The 18254-nt window shown below is 32.2% G+C and overlaps 2 protein-coding genes, 1 long non-coding RNA gene and 1 pseudogene across 3 annotated transcripts; all 4 read left to right on the top strand.

Annotated features, from left to right (window-relative positions):
• Positions 1 to 3754, top strand: LOC100801986 (uncharacterized). The gene is made up of 2 exons (XM_003533912.5): positions 1 to 635; positions 3594 to 3754. The coding sequence occupies exons 1-2, from the start codon at positions 235 to 237 to the stop codon at positions 3697 to 3699; spliced, it is 507 nt and encodes a 168-aa protein (XP_003533960.1). The 5' UTR covers positions 1 to 234; the 3' UTR covers positions 3700 to 3754.
• Positions 3755 to 6649: 2895 nt separating this feature from the next.
• Positions 6650 to 9891, top strand: LOC121172738 (uncharacterized). Its single transcript, XR_005886266.1, has 2 exons — positions 6650 to 8959; positions 9604 to 9891. It is a non-coding gene; the product is annotated as an uncharacterized lncRNA (long non-coding RNA).
• A 720-nt stretch (positions 9892 to 10611) lies between these two features.
• Positions 10612 to 14027, top strand: LOC100813895 (putative pentatricopeptide repeat-containing protein At3g49142; annotated as a pseudogene).
• A 2076-nt stretch (positions 14028 to 16103) lies between these two features.
• LOC547454 (Chitinase III-A) lies at positions 16104 to 17782 on the top strand. The gene is made up of 2 exons (NM_001249780.1): positions 16104 to 16555; positions 17104 to 17782. The coding sequence occupies exons 1-2, from the start codon at positions 16150 to 16152 to the stop codon at positions 17595 to 17597; spliced, it is 900 nt and encodes a 299-aa protein (NP_001236709.1). The 5' UTR covers positions 16104 to 16149; the 3' UTR covers positions 17598 to 17782.
• Positions 17783 to 18254: the final 472 nt, after the last annotated feature.

Raw genomic sequence — 18254 nt, forward strand, 5'->3', positions numbered from 1 at the left:
CTGAAATAAGCGACCCCTCCTCAAACAACAGACAAGAAAGGAGAAGCACCCGGAACCGAGAGAAAAACTCTTTACTCTTGAGTCTTGTGTTGTGCTGCAGCAGCAGAATAAATAGATAATACAACATAACACACTACGTATTTCCTGCTTCTTCTTCTGTCCCTTCTCAATTTTTCTCTTCTTCCAATTCCATCCAAACAATTAAAAATAAAAATAAAAATAAAATAAGCAGACATGTCCACACTTCCCTCCTCAACCTTTCCAAACTCCAACCTCTCCCTCTCTACCTCCTTATCCTCACAAAAACTCCCACTTTTCCACACCCTTTTCCCCAAACCCCTCCCTTTTCCTCATCTGCGAATTCAAACCCCACCACCATTCCTTCCCCCGCTTCTCTGCAAGTCCCCCGAGGGCACGGAGGCGGATGAGGCCGCGCCGCCGCCGGAGGAAGACGAGTGGCTGCAGAAGCTCCCGGAGAAGTCGAAGCCGCTCTATTCCCACAGCCTCCCCTGCATTGAGGCCTGGCTCCGGAGCCTCGGCTTCTGCCAGAGCAAGGAGGACAGAGCCCTCTGGGTCGTTCACAAACCCGATTGGCACGCGCAGCTCTCCCTTGATGTCACCGATCTCTACATTAGGTACCTTTCTTTTTTGCTTGCTTCTGTGCTCTATTTGTTGTTTGAGTATTTTTTTTTAAGGTTGTCGGATTGCGATGTTGCGTTTATGTTCAGAGTCAGTCCTGAGATTTTCTTTGCCCTTGGGCTAACAACAAAATTCAAGACCCTTGTTTATGTAATCCCATTAATGCCGATTGAAGTGGAGAAAAATAATATACCATACCATCATCCTCTTTGCATTTAGCATTGTGCATAAATTATTGGTTCATTTTTTCAAACTTATGTGTGGACTTTTGTTGACAAATATAAACATCACCCATTTGTTGACTAATTACTAGGAATTAATTTCCTAAAAAATTATTAGTAATCATCTCATTTTTTGATAATAATTTTATGTTTTTTTTAACTGCAAAAATAATTTATATTAATAATTAATCAGTACCAGGGGTACTACATAGTAGAAGCAGGAGTGAAGCATCTCCTGAATAAGGAAAAAAGAAATACAACAACCCTACAAAAACAGCCACAAACCCAACCCTACAAACCAACTCTACTTAAAAGCTATAGAAATAGCTGAAGACCATTGTTGAAAAGGTACATTGAAATCCCTTTCAGCCAAGACCAAGTGAGGAAAATTGCATTATCCACCAGCTTAGAGATAACAAAGGTTTGATTATGAAAAACCATGTCATTTCTAAGCTTCCAAATTGACTTTGTAGCTGCCAACCACCATATTTTCCATCTTCTATTGGTAGCCATCCTTCCTTCTATACTTGAGTGCTGGAGAAAATTGTCCATCGGCCTACAGTGAAGAACTCTGTGTTCCTTAATCCAAGAATTGGATTCCCACCAATAATTTTATGTAGTTTTAAAATTATATAAAATTTTATTTTAATATTTATATAGATTAAATAAAAAAAATTGATGCCCCTCTAAACATGGGACCCTGGGCGGTCTCCCAGCTCGACCGCCCTCAGGGCCACCACTGCCTTTGTTGGTGTCAACATAGATCATGCATATGTATGTGCAGTTCAAAGAGTAAACTGTCACTTTAGTCCCTGAAACTGAAAGGTGGCACAATCACATTAGTCCTTGAAAGTATAAATTGTCAATCTCATTTGTCTAAAATTTGAAATAAAATGTGTGACTAAAGTGATAATATTAACTTATGCTAGGGATTAAAACGACTGAAAATAGTTATATTTAACATTTTCTTAGTTTGATAGACTAATGTGTGACAGTACTCACCACTTTCTTATGAAGGTGGAGTATTCTAGTTGGAAAAGAAAGCAATAGTTAGGAAGATAATTGGGTGGAAAAAGAGATGGAACAAAGAGATGGGGTATGGATATAAGACTTGTTAAATTTAACATCTCAAAAGTATGCAGTGAATGCTCTAATGCCCTAATCAATAGAAAAACGTAAAAACTGGCATATCTTTCATGTCCCCAATCCATGCATTGTATTTTGGAGGAATATTTAATTTCTTGTTTTTGGGAATGAAAAAATCAACGTTTCTTTTACTTTTCTGTAAACTTTAATTACAAGCAAGAACATGGGAGAAACTCTGATACTGCAAAATGCAAATCTTCATTATAGTCTGCTGAAAGTCGAGAATATTGTAGAATGGTTAAAACTTGACCAGTTGCCTAAACTATTATCATTATTAATGGTGTTAAGTTCTTCACTGCTATATGTTTTATTAATTTTTTCATGTTAGCTTTTTGAATGTGGGGCTTCCTAGTGATATTGACACTAGTAGATCAAATCAAACATGAAATTTGTCTAATTTTTCTGTCAATGTAGTGAAAATGAAAGATCTAGGAGCAATGTGTATAGTACTAATGATGGTGAGCTAAAATAAACTGTGACAACCATTTCTTTCTTTTTGTTTTTAATATAAAAAAATATAACTTAAAGTAGTTGCCCATTATATACATCTGCAAAAGGACTGAACAATTGGCAAGCTAAATGATGTTTACCAGCAAAAAGTATTAAGATAACCATTGTTAAAATTACAAATGTTATTCTCAATAAGTGTAAAAGAAATCAGGCACTATTGCTAGAGTCAAATTCTTTTCTTGAATGGAGTCATACATTCATGTATTTTTTTCAAAAAATTTAAAGATCGACAATTAAATGTTTTACATGGTTAAAGATAAGAGGTTTCTCTTTGATTAAAAGGGAGGAGAATGATAATGTGCATTTTGAATGATAAGATGTTTCTCTTTATTTAAAATTAGAAGGGTGTGGAGGTTGCGCTTTTTCTGTTTTATGTTTCTCATATCACTGATCATATGTGATTATTTCTATATTGTCTGGAGATACTTTCCCTTCCCTGCCTCTAAGGAATATGATTTTTTCTAAAAGTGTCACGAGGATGTGCCAATCAGAATGTTTGCAAAGTGAAAATAGGAATGCTTTTTGTTTCCATTGAGGAAAGTTTGCACACTTGAAGTGATATAATTGGATCTTAGAAGTAATTTGGTGTCACGATTTGAATACGAATCAGAAGGATACTACTTAAATGTCTATTAATTTGTTAAAAATGATGCTTCTTGGAGATTCAGCTGATATTAGTGAAGTCATTGAAGATACATGCCTGGAGATTTTTATTTTGGTGACCGATAAATGCCTGGAGAGAATATATAAGTGGGCTTGTTTTTTTTGTCAAAAAGTCCCACATCCCTGAGGAGTTGTGACCAAGGGTAGTTTATAAACACTCTCCTCCCTTAACCTACCAAGGTGCTTTTCAAGGACAAAACTGTGTCGAGCCACCGAGCACTAAAAAGAGGATAATACCTCATATGTGGTGACCTGTATTACAATGTAAATTGCTTGTCTTTTAAAGTTGGATGTGAAATACTTGGTAACTATGTATAGAGTAATCCCATTGAATGGGTGGTGCATAATGGTTGATAAGAAACAAAAATGGTGGTACATAATGAGGTTTACATTTTAGAGTTTTAATTGGTGCAGGTATCTGAAGAGTGGACCTGGGAACCTTGAAAAGGATGTGGAGAGAAGGTTTAGTTATGCTTTGAGCAGAGAAGACATTGAGAATGCTGTACTTGGAGGACCATAGCCATTTTTCTTTCTATCTGTCATATACAAACAATGGAATAATTCCTTGTTGAAAATAGTCAATTCATATGTTGAATCTTTAACTTTCATGTCAGCATGCCTTCTAAAGAAAGGACTAAAGAAAATGTTACCCTTGTTTCCCCATAACAACATTAACACTTTTTTGGTTCTGACATTAAACTACAATACAAGTTCTAGGGCTAGTAGTATCACACTACAAAATTATGGGAAGGTGTAAATACATTTGTTTAAAGAACAAAAAGCCCAACTTTCATAGAAGAAGTTGAGGAGCTGCTTTTAGTAAGGGCTGAGTTAAAGGGCTTTATCCTTGTTAATCTATCATGCTTGTTAATTGTTTTGTGAAATTAGATACAAAATGTTCAATCAAAACAAAAATTATAATTAATTGATTTGGTTTCCACGGTTTCATGTTTTTTCCATAATGAGTGTAAGAGACGAAATTCAGATTTCATTTCAGATTGAATTTTTACGGTTAGAAGTAGAAAATGGTGTTTAAGAGTCCAACAAACAGAGTGTATCAAACAAATATCCTTAATATTGGAGAATGTTCAGTACCATATGGAACGGGGCTTCTTTGGTGATTGAAACCTTGATAATTATACGGCAAAGATTATAAAAAAACAGGTAAACCTTATTATCTCATGAAGTGCGGACAGTTTTTAGTTTAAATTACAGTTTTCAGTAATTCCTAACCACTCGTTGAGTGTGTGTGTGACCAATAACTCAGATTATCATCATTTGCGACCATTATTTCAAAATATACGATTCCTGGTGCATTCATGCAGAAGGCATTGTTTCTGAAAACATAACTTCATCTGATACACTATAATGCCCACAATTTTTAATTTTTTTATCGACAAATGTTAATTATTAGTTTGTTAGTTTTTGTTAGCAAAGAAATTCGAACCATGACCTATCCTTCCCTTCACACAATTGCAAGGCTGATGCCGATCAACCATTTGGTTCTGTTTCTAAATAATTGTTTCATTATTATCTTAAATGTGAATAAGCCATATCAACTTCCACAGAGATGTGGTATAAGCAAACCTGCATAGTGAAACAACTGCATAGTGAAACAACTAAGGGTGGGTACTTCAGTGTTCAACCACATATGATTATAGTAGTATACCTATTTGACCTGCTTTATAACTGGGCAAATAAATATTTGTTCAGTTTGAATATATAATGCATGACAAATGTAGATTCAATTAGACATGAATAATCTTAGAGAAAGGAGACCCACGAATTTGTTTATCCATCCACAAAGCAAGCACTGTTTGTTGTGTCATTCCAGGAGGGGGATCACAAACCAACCAGGTTGCCTCATGCGGCAGGCTGGTCTAACCCCCTTCGGATCAACAAACACAAATTTTGGCGCTTCATGACTTTCAAGGGCCTAGAGACAATGTTCTTTGGGTGCCGTCACGACACATCATTATATTATGTACAATGATTGTCAGCAACGGATATCTCGACTCATGAAAAACATAAAATGTGATATTTGATGTGAATTACAGAATCATGAGCTATCTAGTCCTAGAAGACATCTTGTTAGAAGTTCCAATTCCACCAAACTACAAGCGTAAGAGAGGCTCGTCACCTTTTCTATAAATCTCATGTCTATCAATAAAAATAAAGAATTAAACCTAAAATATTGAAAAAGCTTAAAATAACTTGTCGTTGTAGGCTTTCAGTTTATATTTTTATTTTTGTTTTATGGCATTTATCTTTGTATTTGCTTGATATTTTTGAAACTTCATAGCAATTAGCTGATGTACGTATTGGTCAAGTGGCCCCAAGTGTGGAAAAAGAATACTGTTATGGAAGTGATGAAGAACAAGCAAGAACAACAGCAGGAGATGCAGTAGAACAGAAACATCATATACACAGATTGCAGCAAAATTGAAAGGGAGACAGAGATGAGAAAAAATGCAAAAAACAGATTTACGTGGTTCACCTTGAGTAAGGCTGCATCCACAGGAGGGAAAACAGAAAGCTTTTTTTATTATGGTTGCAGTATACAAGTGGAAGCATATCTTCTGTGTAAAATACAGGACATCCTTGCCTTATATAAGCACAGAACGAAACAGAAGAAATAAGAGAATAACCTTCCATATGCATTTAGGTCACAGCCCAACAAATACAATGAAGACTGAAGACCCAGTTTTTCCACAACTAATTTCCTTGATTTGGTTGATATTTTTGGAACTTCATAGGAAGTAGCTCATGTATTAGTCAAGTGGCCCTAAGTGCGGAAAAAGAGTACAGTGAAGACCCAGTTTTTCCACAATTAAATTCATTGGGACCAATAATCCTAGTTAGTACAAAAGCAATCGAAATAATAGAGTGAGCAACCTCTTTCAACAATGATTCTTCGTGATTTTATAAATTTTTTCATACGTTATTTTTATTTTAAACTCTTTTAACATTTATTTTTATAAGAATAATTGTTTATAAAACATTACGTTGTTAAATATTTATGTTTTTAAGCAATTTAATATTCTTTCTGTAAAAAAATTTATCAATTTAATATTTCTTCGTTCTAGCACATCCCCTATCTCCCTCCCTCTCTTAATTCTTGTCTCATAAATGATAATCGGAGGCGTGAGCGTTCTCTTCCGTCGGTTTTATAGTTGTTTACGATTTATTTATTTTATTTTCAATTTATTAAAATGGTAAATTTATAAAAAATTAAATATTTTATAAAATAAAGTATTGATAAATATTAAATAATTTAGTTGAAATATATTGTCCATTAAAATTTCACCGTAATTCAAAAAAATTGAACACCTAATACATTCGTTTTGCTTCAATGTCGATTTAAAACCAAAAAAAATGATAAAGAGATAATTGTGTATCTCATTTTCATCTTTATTTCCATTATTTCATTGTGTGGCACGAGGAGTTTCCTTTCATTTTCATATCGTTTAAATAATTCTACCTTTGAAATTTTATTCCTTGCTTGACTTGGAATAGTCAATAAGGACAGAGATCACATGTGAGAGGGAGAGACCTTGTTGCTACAATAATATCAACTATTTAAACCTTGTTGCTGGGTTTCGAACAGATAGCAGATCATAATTCGTGGTGTTTGTTCTTCTTCTCTTATCAAAGTACATAACATAGCGGAAATTTCACACCAGAGAAATTAATTGCAATGGGAAGTTATTTTCTGAAAATCATGTTTGCAGTGTTACTGCGCTTGCTTTTCGCATACCATAGTATCCATTCTTGGATTCAACTCACCATCACAGAGCTCACATGTGAAATGCATTGAGAGGGAGAGACAAGCACTCCTCAACTTCAAAAAAAAGTCTAAGATATCTCAATCTATCAGTGTTGGGTTTGGTGGGAGGATTCCTCATCAACCGGGAAATCTCTCAAAGTTGGAGTATCTTGATCTGAAAATCAATAGTCTTGATGGAGCAATCCCTTCTCAACTAGGGAAGCTTACAAGTTTACGATATCTAGATCTAAGTCACAATTATCGTATCCATGGAGAAATTCCTTATCAACTTGGATATCTGTCACAGTTGAGGTATCCTGCTCTTCAAAAAATTTCACTTTCTGGAGTAATCCCTTTTCAGGTTGGAAATCTTCCTATCTTGCATACTCTTAGACTTGATGGCAATTTTGATCTTAAAATTAACAGTGCAAAGTGGCTATCTTCTCTCTCATCATTAACAACTCTTGTCCAGGAATCATTGTCTACAAATAATTAATTAGCTTATTCCAAACTTAAGAGAGTTGAGACTAGTTAACTGTAGTCTTTCAGATGATAATATTTCATCTTTGTTTCAATCTCATTCAAAATTTTCAGTTTCTCATTCCATCCTTGATCTCTCAGATAAGTTGGATGAATATGTCTTACAACAGTCTCAAAGGTACAATTCCAAATTTTCCAATCAAACTTATAGATGGTTATACATTTATAATTCTAAATTCAAATCAATTTGAAGGTGAAATTCCTACTTATTTTTCACAAGCTTACACATTGGATCTTTCCAAATATAAGATTTCAGATTTGAAGGCATTCTTGTGTGGAAATAAATACAACTACAAGCATGCGCACTTTGGATTTGTCAAATAATGGGACAGCTGCCAACCTGCTGGGAACATCTAAGTTCACTTAAATTTCTTGATCTAACAAAAAATAAATTGTCAGAGAAGATTCCGCAGTCCATGTGTACTCTTGTTGAACTCGAAGCTTTGGTCCAGCGAAACAACAATTTAAGTGGAGAATTACCACTCACGTTGAAGAACTGCTCTAGTTTAGTTATATTAGATGTGGGTGAAAATTTGTTGTCTGGTCCAGTACCCTCATGGATTGGAGAAAGTCTGCAACAATTGAAAATCTTGAGCTTGCGAGTTAATAACTTCTTTGGAAGTATTCCTTTACATCTCTGATATTTGAGCCAAATTCATCTCTTGGATCTCTCAAGGAATCACTTGTCAGGAGGAATTCCAACATGTCTGAGCAATTTTACTGCAATGACGGACAGGAGTGTAATCCCAAGGGAACTTATAAGGATACGGAAAATTTCACCTCTAGTGACTTACTATAATATTTATGACACTAATGTGTTTTTGACATGGAAAGGTCAGGAACATATGTTTTTGAATCCGAGTATCTTCTAAAGAGCATTGATCTCTCAAGCAATGATTTAACAGGTGAAGTACCAAAAGAGATTGGATATTTACTTGGATTGGTTTCTTTGAATTTATCAAGAAACTATTTCCGTGGAGAAATTCCTTCTGACATTGGGAATTTGAGTTCTCTAGAATTTCTTGATTTATCAAGAAATCATTTTTCTGGAAAAATTCCTTCTACTCTCTCTAAAATTGATCGCCTAGCCATGTTAGACTTATCTAACAACTCACTGATTGGAAGAATCCCTTGGGGAAGACAGTTGCAAACCTTTGATGCCTCTAGTTTTGAAGGAAATCTTGGTCTTTGTGGTGAACAACTCAACAAAAGTTGCCCTGGAGATGAAACAACAGTAAAGCCTCAAGAACCAGCAATTCATGGCGAAGATGACAATTCAGTTTTCTATGAAGCATTATACATGAGCTTGGGGTTGGGATTCTTCGCAGGGTTTTGGAGCTTATTAGGGCCAATGCTACTTTGGCAAGCATGGAGGAATGCTTACTTGAGGTTCTTGAACAGATTGACCGACAATATATTGGTAATGATTGAATTGAAGATAGCAAAATGTCATATGTGTCTTAAAGGCTAGCAGGTACATAATTCCAATAACTTCTGTTTTTGAAATTCATAGTGTTATTTCTCTGCCTCAATTAAATAAATTAATAAATCAATTTGATAGTGAATAGAGGAATGCCTTGTCTTAAAAAATGTACATCTTGGCATTAATCAATTTTTTTAGAATTTGCATCTTTAATTCTTTATCCTCCCTAATGCTAATTCCAAAAGGTGCACTGCTTTACTTCATTTTTTTTTAAAGGACACTGCATTACTTCATTATGTACATCTCTTATGTGTTTCCCGCATTGGCTTTCATCTATTTAAAGATTAAGTATATCCATTTCTCCTCTTTCTTTAGTTCTTGCCTTCTCTAGTGGTAGCTAATTACTTTTCAAGAATTTTTTTTTTGTTGCTGTAAAGGAATTATAGATGTTGTGTTCTATTGAGTTTTCTTGTTTTCAAATCACTTCTCTAATTTTTAAACCTCTTAAAAAAATGCTTTCAGCTATATACTTCTTTGTACTCTAATGGTATTGGTCTCTAATTTTAGTTTGTAGCCAAAAAAACACTTAACGGTAACTAGATTTTAGTTTCATTTAGTTTATCACTAAAATCTGGTCTCTAATATTTTTTCCTCCCCTAATGTCTGTAATCTGAATTGTTGGATGAGTTTTGCAGTTTATGGGGGATATTAGATTCAAGATCTGGATGAAAGCACCATGGATTGCTGGATGCGTAAAATTTGTGGCATTGAACTTTACAATGTAAAATCTGACAAAGCATATATTGAAGTAATCTGCAAAATCACTGTATTGTTTCGATACACTTATAAATTTATTTTGTTTTCGGTTTAAGCCAAGACTATTAATATCTAAAAGAGTGAAGGTCATTCATTCCACATCATCCTTCTCTCTTGTCATATACCTCTCTTAGTTATAGAAATATAAAAGTAAGAAATAGAATTTATCTTTTAATTACATGATCAGAAAATGCAAATAATCATGTATGATTAATAAGGTTAGAAAAAAAAAAATGATTGATAAGGTTAACGTATATTAAAATATTGAGTATTATCTTAATGATTTTTGTCCCTTAATCAAGATGATATAATATTGATGTTTTAGACAAAAGTAAAAACATTGATTATTAGCTACACAAGTTGACACAAGGGGTAACTGTTTGTTATCCTGAATTAAGTGATTCAATGTTTGAATCTTAATTGATCTTGATCTTTGTGTATGAAATAAATTATATTAAAAAAATAATACTTATCTTATGTGTGCTTAAAATTCTTAACAATGATTTATTTATGCTTTCAGTCGGACACATCCTTAATAATATCATAGTCAACAAAAATATTATTAATTGGATTTTGGCTTAAATACAATTTGTCCTGCAATTTATTTATTTTTTTTCAATTTCATCCCTTTAATTTTTTTTTTCATTTTAGTCCTTGTAAAATGTGTTTATTTCATTTTTCATTCTTGAGGTCTTTTAGATAGCACTTTGAACAATAGACAAAGTGTTTTGAAGGGTGAAAATAAAATATCATCTAGAGTATTTTAAGGACGAAAAATAAAACAAACAGATTTTATAAGGATTAAAATGAAAAAAAAAATTATAAAGCCAAAAATAAAGTGTTAATTTACAAGGATGAAAAATATATTTAATCCTTAAATCTAATAGTGATACATTGATAATATAAAATAATGTTATATTATCATCTAATTATAAAATTATTGTTTCGTATGACTATTTTACACTATTTCTTTTTATCAAACTATGCTAATTGATAACCAAAGGCACAGTAGCGATGAAATTTGATGAAAAATATGGAGACTAGATGGAAAATTTATTGCTGGTAAATATTCATATTGCTTTGATAAATTTATCTCCTAAAGATAAAAAATTTAATTTGTGTCTTTAAATGTGTAAAAAATAGAAAGATTAATCTTATGGATAATTTAATGATGATTCCTAAATTTTATAATGTAATGAAAAAGTGATCCTATAAATATAATTTATTATTAAATTGATACTCAAACATTAAATATGGATAAAATAATTTCACAAATTTAACACAAGATTAATCTATCTACTTTTTACATTTTGATTTTTTTTTTTTATCTCTTATGGGCTAATTTATCACTATCTTATACTTTCAAGGTATTTACCCTTTAAAGAATTTAGGGACAAAAACATAATAAGTAAAAATTAAAACCCAAGAATTTCTCTTGCACAGGCATGTTCAAGTAAAGTAGAGCAGGAGCATTCAACATAAAATCCGAAGGTTTTTAGCAAATTGCTACAGGGCAGAATTATCGTAACGTTAACAACACAAATTTCTCGTTCTTTTGCCATTTAGCTGTGAGTTTTTGGTTTAATTTTGATTTCACTCTCAATCTCACTCTCTGCAACAACAGCAGGGAAACGGGGTAAAATATCCAGGTTTTGCTTAACAATGCTGTGTCATCAAATATAACCAAAGTAACAGTTTCAGATTCATGAAACCTTTTCATCATCTGACTAACCAATTTACCAACTTACAAGCTTTGGCTTCTTCAATTCGAAAATCATTGGTGTCCCTAAAAACCCAGTTCTTTCTTTGGAGCTTCTGGGCAAAGTTTTAGACCAATACCCTGATATCAAAACCTTGAACAATCTGCATTCCAAGGTTTTTAATCTAAGTTTTCAAGAAAACCCATCGCTGGGGATCAAACTCATGCGGCTTGATGATGCATTGGAGATTTGCCGAGAAATGGATGGTGTGAGGCCGAAGCCAGATGCATGTACAATGGCTAGTCTCCTCCTGCCAGCAGTAACTAACACTTTACCGGAAAATGTTTTGTATGTTAAAGAGATGTTTGTGAATTTGGAGAAGAAAAGTTTGGTCTCATGGAATGTAAGGATAAGTGTATATATGAAAAACTCAATGCCTGGAAAATCTGTAGATCTATATTTACAAATGGAGAAATGTGAAATGGAACCCGATGCAATCACTTGTGCTAGTGTTCTTCAAGCATGTGGGGATTCATGAATATGTTGAGAGAAAGAAGCTATGTCCAAATCTGCTTACGGAGAATTCACTGATAGATATGTATGCTGGGTGTGGAAGTCTTGAAGATGCAAAAAGAGTGTTTGACAGAATGAAGTTTCGCAATGTTGCATCATGGACTTCATTGATATCTGCCTATGGTATGACTGGACAAGGCTATAATGCTGTGGCATTCTTCACTGAAATGCAAAATTCAGGCCAAGATTCAGATTCTATTGCCTTTGTTGCAACTCTCTCAGCTTGTAGCCATTCGTGATTACTCAATGAAGGGAAGTTTTACTTTAAGCAGATGACATATGATTACAAAATAACACCCATAATTGAACTCTTTGCTTATTTGGTGAATCTTTTAGGATGATCTGGACGAGTGGATGAGGCCTATAATATCGTCAAATGCCAATGGAGCCTAATGAAAGAGTTTGGGGGGCACTTCTTAGTTCGTGTCGGGTGTACTCCAACATGGATATTGGGAGTTTAGCTGCTGACAAACTACTTCAGTTGGCTCCTGAGGAATCGGGTTACTATGTGTTGTTATCTAATATTATGCAAAGGCTGGTAGGTGGACAGAAGTAACAGCTATTCGATCACTAATGAAGAGATGAAGAATTCAGAAAATGCCTTGCATCAGCAATGTTGAGTTGAATAATCAGGTCCACACCTTTCTTGCAGGTGACACGTACCATCCACAGTCAAAGGAGATATATGAAGAGCTAAGTGTGCTGATGGGGAAGATGAAAGAGTTAGGTTATGTGCCCGAGACTGATTCTGCCCTTCATGATGAGGAAGAGGAGGATAAAGAATGCCATCCAGCTGTTCACAGCGAGAAGTTAGCTATTGTGTTTGCTATTTTGAAGACTCAAGAATCTCCTATGAGAATTACCAAAAACCTCCGTGTTTGTGGAGATTGTCATATTGCTGCCAAGCTTATCTCCCAAGATATATATAGTTCAACGTGAAATTGTCATCAGGGACACCAATCAATTTCACCATTTTAAGGATGGCATATGCTCTTGTGGTGATTATTGGTGAAGCTACTTCAGGCTGAAGCACTCTCTAATTTTGACAACTTCAGGTTTCTACCTCAGGTTCTATAATGATGGTTGATGATTCTTTTATTTCTTAATTTTTAGGTACATTGGAGGAACAAGAACTTGAGTAGAAGGAAGGAATAAATGTTTTTGTGGAAGAGGGATTCTCCAACATCATCACACTCCGATGTTACAGATTGAAAGTGGTCTTAGTTGAGCTTCACCATTGACAACAAAAAAATAATTTTTGATGCCGGTCAATGAGTAGTATTGGCCTCTTGCCTTCTATTGGCATTTGTGCTGTACAGCTGTTAATAAATGGATTTTAGTTGTGATTGATTTGTCTTCCAGGATAAGGCAGGACCGTTGTTGTTGTTATACATTTTACTGTCACCATGTTATTTGAAGGCAATATTTGCATTGGTTATGGCTCAAGGGACCATTTTTTTCCTAAAGTAGGCAAAAAAAGGTGTATATTCCCTGATTCAATTTAAAATACATCTTGGCTTTTACTCACCAAAAGCCTTTACATGCATTAAAAACAATTGCCCAATTTAGTTAATCTTCTCCTTGAGTATTTATAGAAGAAGAAAATAAGGAGTTAAAATGAATCAAACTTCTTTAAACTAAAATCAACGGTTATTTAATTTTTGAACAAGTTATATAACAGAGCTTCTAAAAAAGTTAAGGTGCATAATTAGATTTTAAATATAAAGTGAAAATTTTCCAAATTGAGCCAAATTCATTTTGTAGGAACTGTTTCCAATTGGCACCAGTAACTTCAATTTTAGAGGAACTCAAGGCTTTGGAATTTGGACAATTACATGAGAAAAATGAAGAATTAAAGTAGGGACTAGGGAGAGATCACTGCGGTCTTCAGCATGTTACTGATCAGTTTTTGATGAGGTTCTGGATCTACTCAGGTGCAAATGACTAACTACATCACAACAGCAAACTTTGAAAGGATTGGCAGGACAGGTAAAATTCTTCTTTGTCATGTAAGAAGATAGAGATGAGAAGAGCCCATCCCATAACAGAAACTAAGTTGTATTTGTACATTTATTTCACCTTGAAAATGACAGGTGTATATGTTTAATTTAAAATTTTACAATATTCTAAGAGTTCAACTCTTAAAAATCCCAAAGATATCATTATTTTATGTATATATATTTTATTAAAAAAAGAATTATGTTTAATATTTTTTTTCAATTTCAGACTTAATTGTATATTTTTTAATTCTTTTTTTAATAAATTAAACTTGTTAAAAATTAAATGATTTTAAAAATATTTATCATGTGAATAACAAAAAGACATGTATCAGCCAATATTTACATAATATTTATATCAACATTTGAAATTGATCATAAAAATTAAAATTATGATTTTTTAAGAGTGAAAAATAAAATATTTTAATTAAAAGATGAGAAACCAAAATCGTGAATTTTTTAATAATAAAAGATAAAGTGTCTCGATTTAAAAATAGAAAAACTAAAATCATAAATGTTAAAAACTAAAGGACAAAAATCACATTTTAGTCTTAAAAGAAAAAATAATTTTAAATATTTTTTTCAAATTCACCAAAACAATTACACATATGTTTATGTATAATGAATGGTGAATAATGAATAGGTGTTTGTAGATAAAAATAAAAATAAAAATGAATATGTCTTAGAAAGTATTTTTAGAATTTTTTAATTAATAAAATACTCGCTCAATTTGTTGTTTCAGCATTTTTAAAATTTTAGTTTTCGAAAATTTCAATATGTAACTGTACATCTATTTTTTCTTTCAATTATTCTCTTACAAAGTAGAATAATTAAGAGTATTTAATAATAAAGTATTAATAAATTTTTATATACTGAAAAATTAATACTATTTTTAATAAATTTACATTAAAAATGAACACTATTCATTAAAAAGTTATATAAAAATTATCCATAAAATTAATACATAATAAATAAGAACATTACATTCTATTTTTTTATAACCAGGAAAAAATAGAACATTCTAATTTTAATTTATATAAGTGAAATATTTATTAATTAATCTATGGAAAGAAAACTTTAGAATTAATGCAATCATGGACAGGTTTAACTTTCGAAGTAGGAACCCATATACTAGTGGTAGCAGAGATGATAAATTTTAGAGATCGATTAAAAAATAAATAAATAAAATAAATAAAAAAATTGTTTTTATCAATAATTAAACTCAAATAATATCAAAATTAAAGAAAGACGATAATTAGGTGACTTGGTCGTTTTCTAGATATCACGCGTCACCTTCAACATTGATAGGCTCTAATAAGAACCTAAGACCATTTTGAGTTTCAAAAAAATAAAAAAACTCTACAACGTACTGGTTAAGGTAGCATTTATTCCACCGAACTTGACCAACTATCAGAAGTCAGAACATAATTTAGCGTTATAGTCATGCACTGTTTCTAGTCCCATTTCTGCTTCACACGATAATGCTATTTTAATCAGCTTACAGGATGTTACGCTAGAAGATAGAGTTTCTTAACCACACACGGTTTTTTTTCTTACACAGTTATCTATTTATAAATATTTTCTCTATATAAATTAGAATTAGAATATTTATTTTAAATAACAGTATTTTTAAGATTTATTTTCTAATCAGAGTATTTTTATAATTAAAATAAATAATCATTATGTGTAACAAATTACGAAATTATTTAATAATTACTTTAAAAAGTATATTTAAGATAATTTTTAATTAATTTTAAAAAATTAAAAAATGTCTTGTTAACATACTTTTTTAAATAGATTTTATATTGATTGATTGGAATTTATTACAAATTACAAAATTTTGTAAGCTTTACTTTTTGCTTATTAAGTCTTACTCATTGTTTCATAATTTATAATCAATAAAAACAATACATTAGAAAGGAACATTAAAAACTATACATTAAAAAATATATTAAACTCCTAAATAAATTCATAGAAATTACTATATACACATTCCTGATATCCAATCAGACACGGCTCATAGGCTTTTCTTGCTGCAACATTTAATTATATGTGTTCACACGCCTCCAACTCTTATAAATAGGTACCAATTAGCTAGACTCTCATCTTAAACCAAACCAAGAAGCTAAGATTAACACACCAACCCACTAGAAACATGAAAACCCCTAACAAAGCCTCATTACTCTTATTCCCTCTCTTGTCCCTTTCCTTATTTATCAACCATTCCCATGCAGCAGGAATCGCTGTGTACTGGGGCCAAAACGGTGGAGAAGGCACCTTAGCAGAAGCTTGCAACACAGGAAACTACCAATATGTGAACATAGCCTTCTTGTCCACTTTTGGAAATGGCCAAACCCCACAACTCAACCTTGCTGGTCATTGTGACCCTAACAACAATGGTTGCACAGGGTTGAGCAGTGATATCAATACTTGCCAAGACCTTGGCATCAAAGTGTTGCTCTCTCTTGGAGGTGGTGCTGGAAGCTACTCCCTCAGCTCAGCTGATGATGCCACACAACTTGCAAACTACCTCTGGGAGAATTTCCTTGGAGGCCAAACTGGTAAGAATAATGATATACAAACATTTAGATATATTAAGAGAAAAATATTAAAAATATACTTACTAACACACTCTTCTCAAAAAAATGTTGATAAGTATTTTAAGGATACTAATTAAAGAATCAAAAGTGGAAATACTTTTGTTGGAGTGCACTCTTTTATAATTTCAAATACGGCTTCAATAGAATAATCATAAAAGTTTTCTATTAATTTCTTATTCGATTTGATAAAGGTTTAGCAAAACAAAAAATCAATTTAATAAGAATATTGATTAACAAGATCTAGATTTCATAAGGGATGTTAAAAAATAATATTATCACTACTTATTATTCAATAAAATTTATTGACAATTACAATATTTTATTAAGCACACTATCTATTAAGATCGGTATCATATTAATAGTCCAATATTATCAACATATGTTATTTTTCTTTAATACTCTCTTTTCTATCACATCACATTACTTGTGATATGTATATTTTTCTTCTTTGTCTCTGAGTGTTAATTAACATTAGTCTACTAATAATCTTTTTCCTTCTGGTAATTCAGGATCAGGGCCATTAGGTGATGTTATCTTGGATGGCATTGACTTTGACATTGAGTCTGGTGGGAGTGACCATTATGATGACCTAGCCAGGGCACTAAACAGCTTCAGCTCACAGAGTAAGGTGTACTTGTCCGCAGCCCCACAGTGCATAATCCCTGATGCACACTTGGATGCTGCCATCCAAACTGGGCTCTTTGACTATGTGTGGGTTCAGTTCTACAACAACCCTTCATGCCAATACTCCAGTGGAAACACCAACGATTTGATCAATTCATGGAACCAGTGGATCACAGTGCCAGCTTCTCTAGTCTTCATGGGGCTTCCTGCATCTGAAGCAGCTGCTCCAAGTGGTGGCTTTGTGCCTGCTGATGTGTTAACCTCTCAGATTCTTCCTGTGATTAAACAGTCTTCAAATTATGGTGGAGTCATGCTTTGGGACAGATTCAATGATGTCCAAAATGGTTATAGTAATGCTATTATTGGAAGTGTTAATTAATTAGCTATAGACAAACTATGCATGTTATTATTCAGTTATTTAAATAATAATCACCACTACTTGTGATTGGTTTTGTTACTATGTATTGAATGTGCTGTGAACGCTACATATGTTTATTGTCATATGTGACTTACAAGTTACATGTAATAATTATCAAAATAATAAAAATCTCATTGAGAAGTGTCATTTTCATCTTTCAACCTTTCTATGGTTTGAAAATTTCATGATTCTTCTAGAAAATTTCCTGTATTTATTCTTCTATTAGCAATTAATAAAATATACACTACTGGATATATATATAAATATATATATATATATATATATATATATATATAATTTATAAATATTTATTTTATTTGAAATACCAAAAAAAATGTATGAGAAGTTTACGTTTAAAAGTTAAAAGAATTAATTTTACCATTAAACTTATTTTTAGTTTTTTTTTATAAATTTATATAAATAAATATTTTCCACATATTATGTATCATATAGTGAAAATTATTATTTATTTGAATAATTTGTATGATAACTATTCATAAAATTTTAAATTAATTTACTATCTAAAAGGTTCGATAAATATTAAAATCAGAGTTATTTGAATAATTTGTATGATATCATTATTAATATATTTAATAACAAAAAATAGAGTTATATTTA

Source organism: Glycine max, chromosome 9 (genome assembly GCF_000004515.6).
Source record: "Glycine max cultivar Williams 82 chromosome 9, Glycine_max_v4.0, whole genome shotgun sequence".
Lineage (NCBI taxonomy): Eukaryota > Viridiplantae > Streptophyta > Magnoliopsida > Fabales > Fabaceae > Glycine > Glycine max.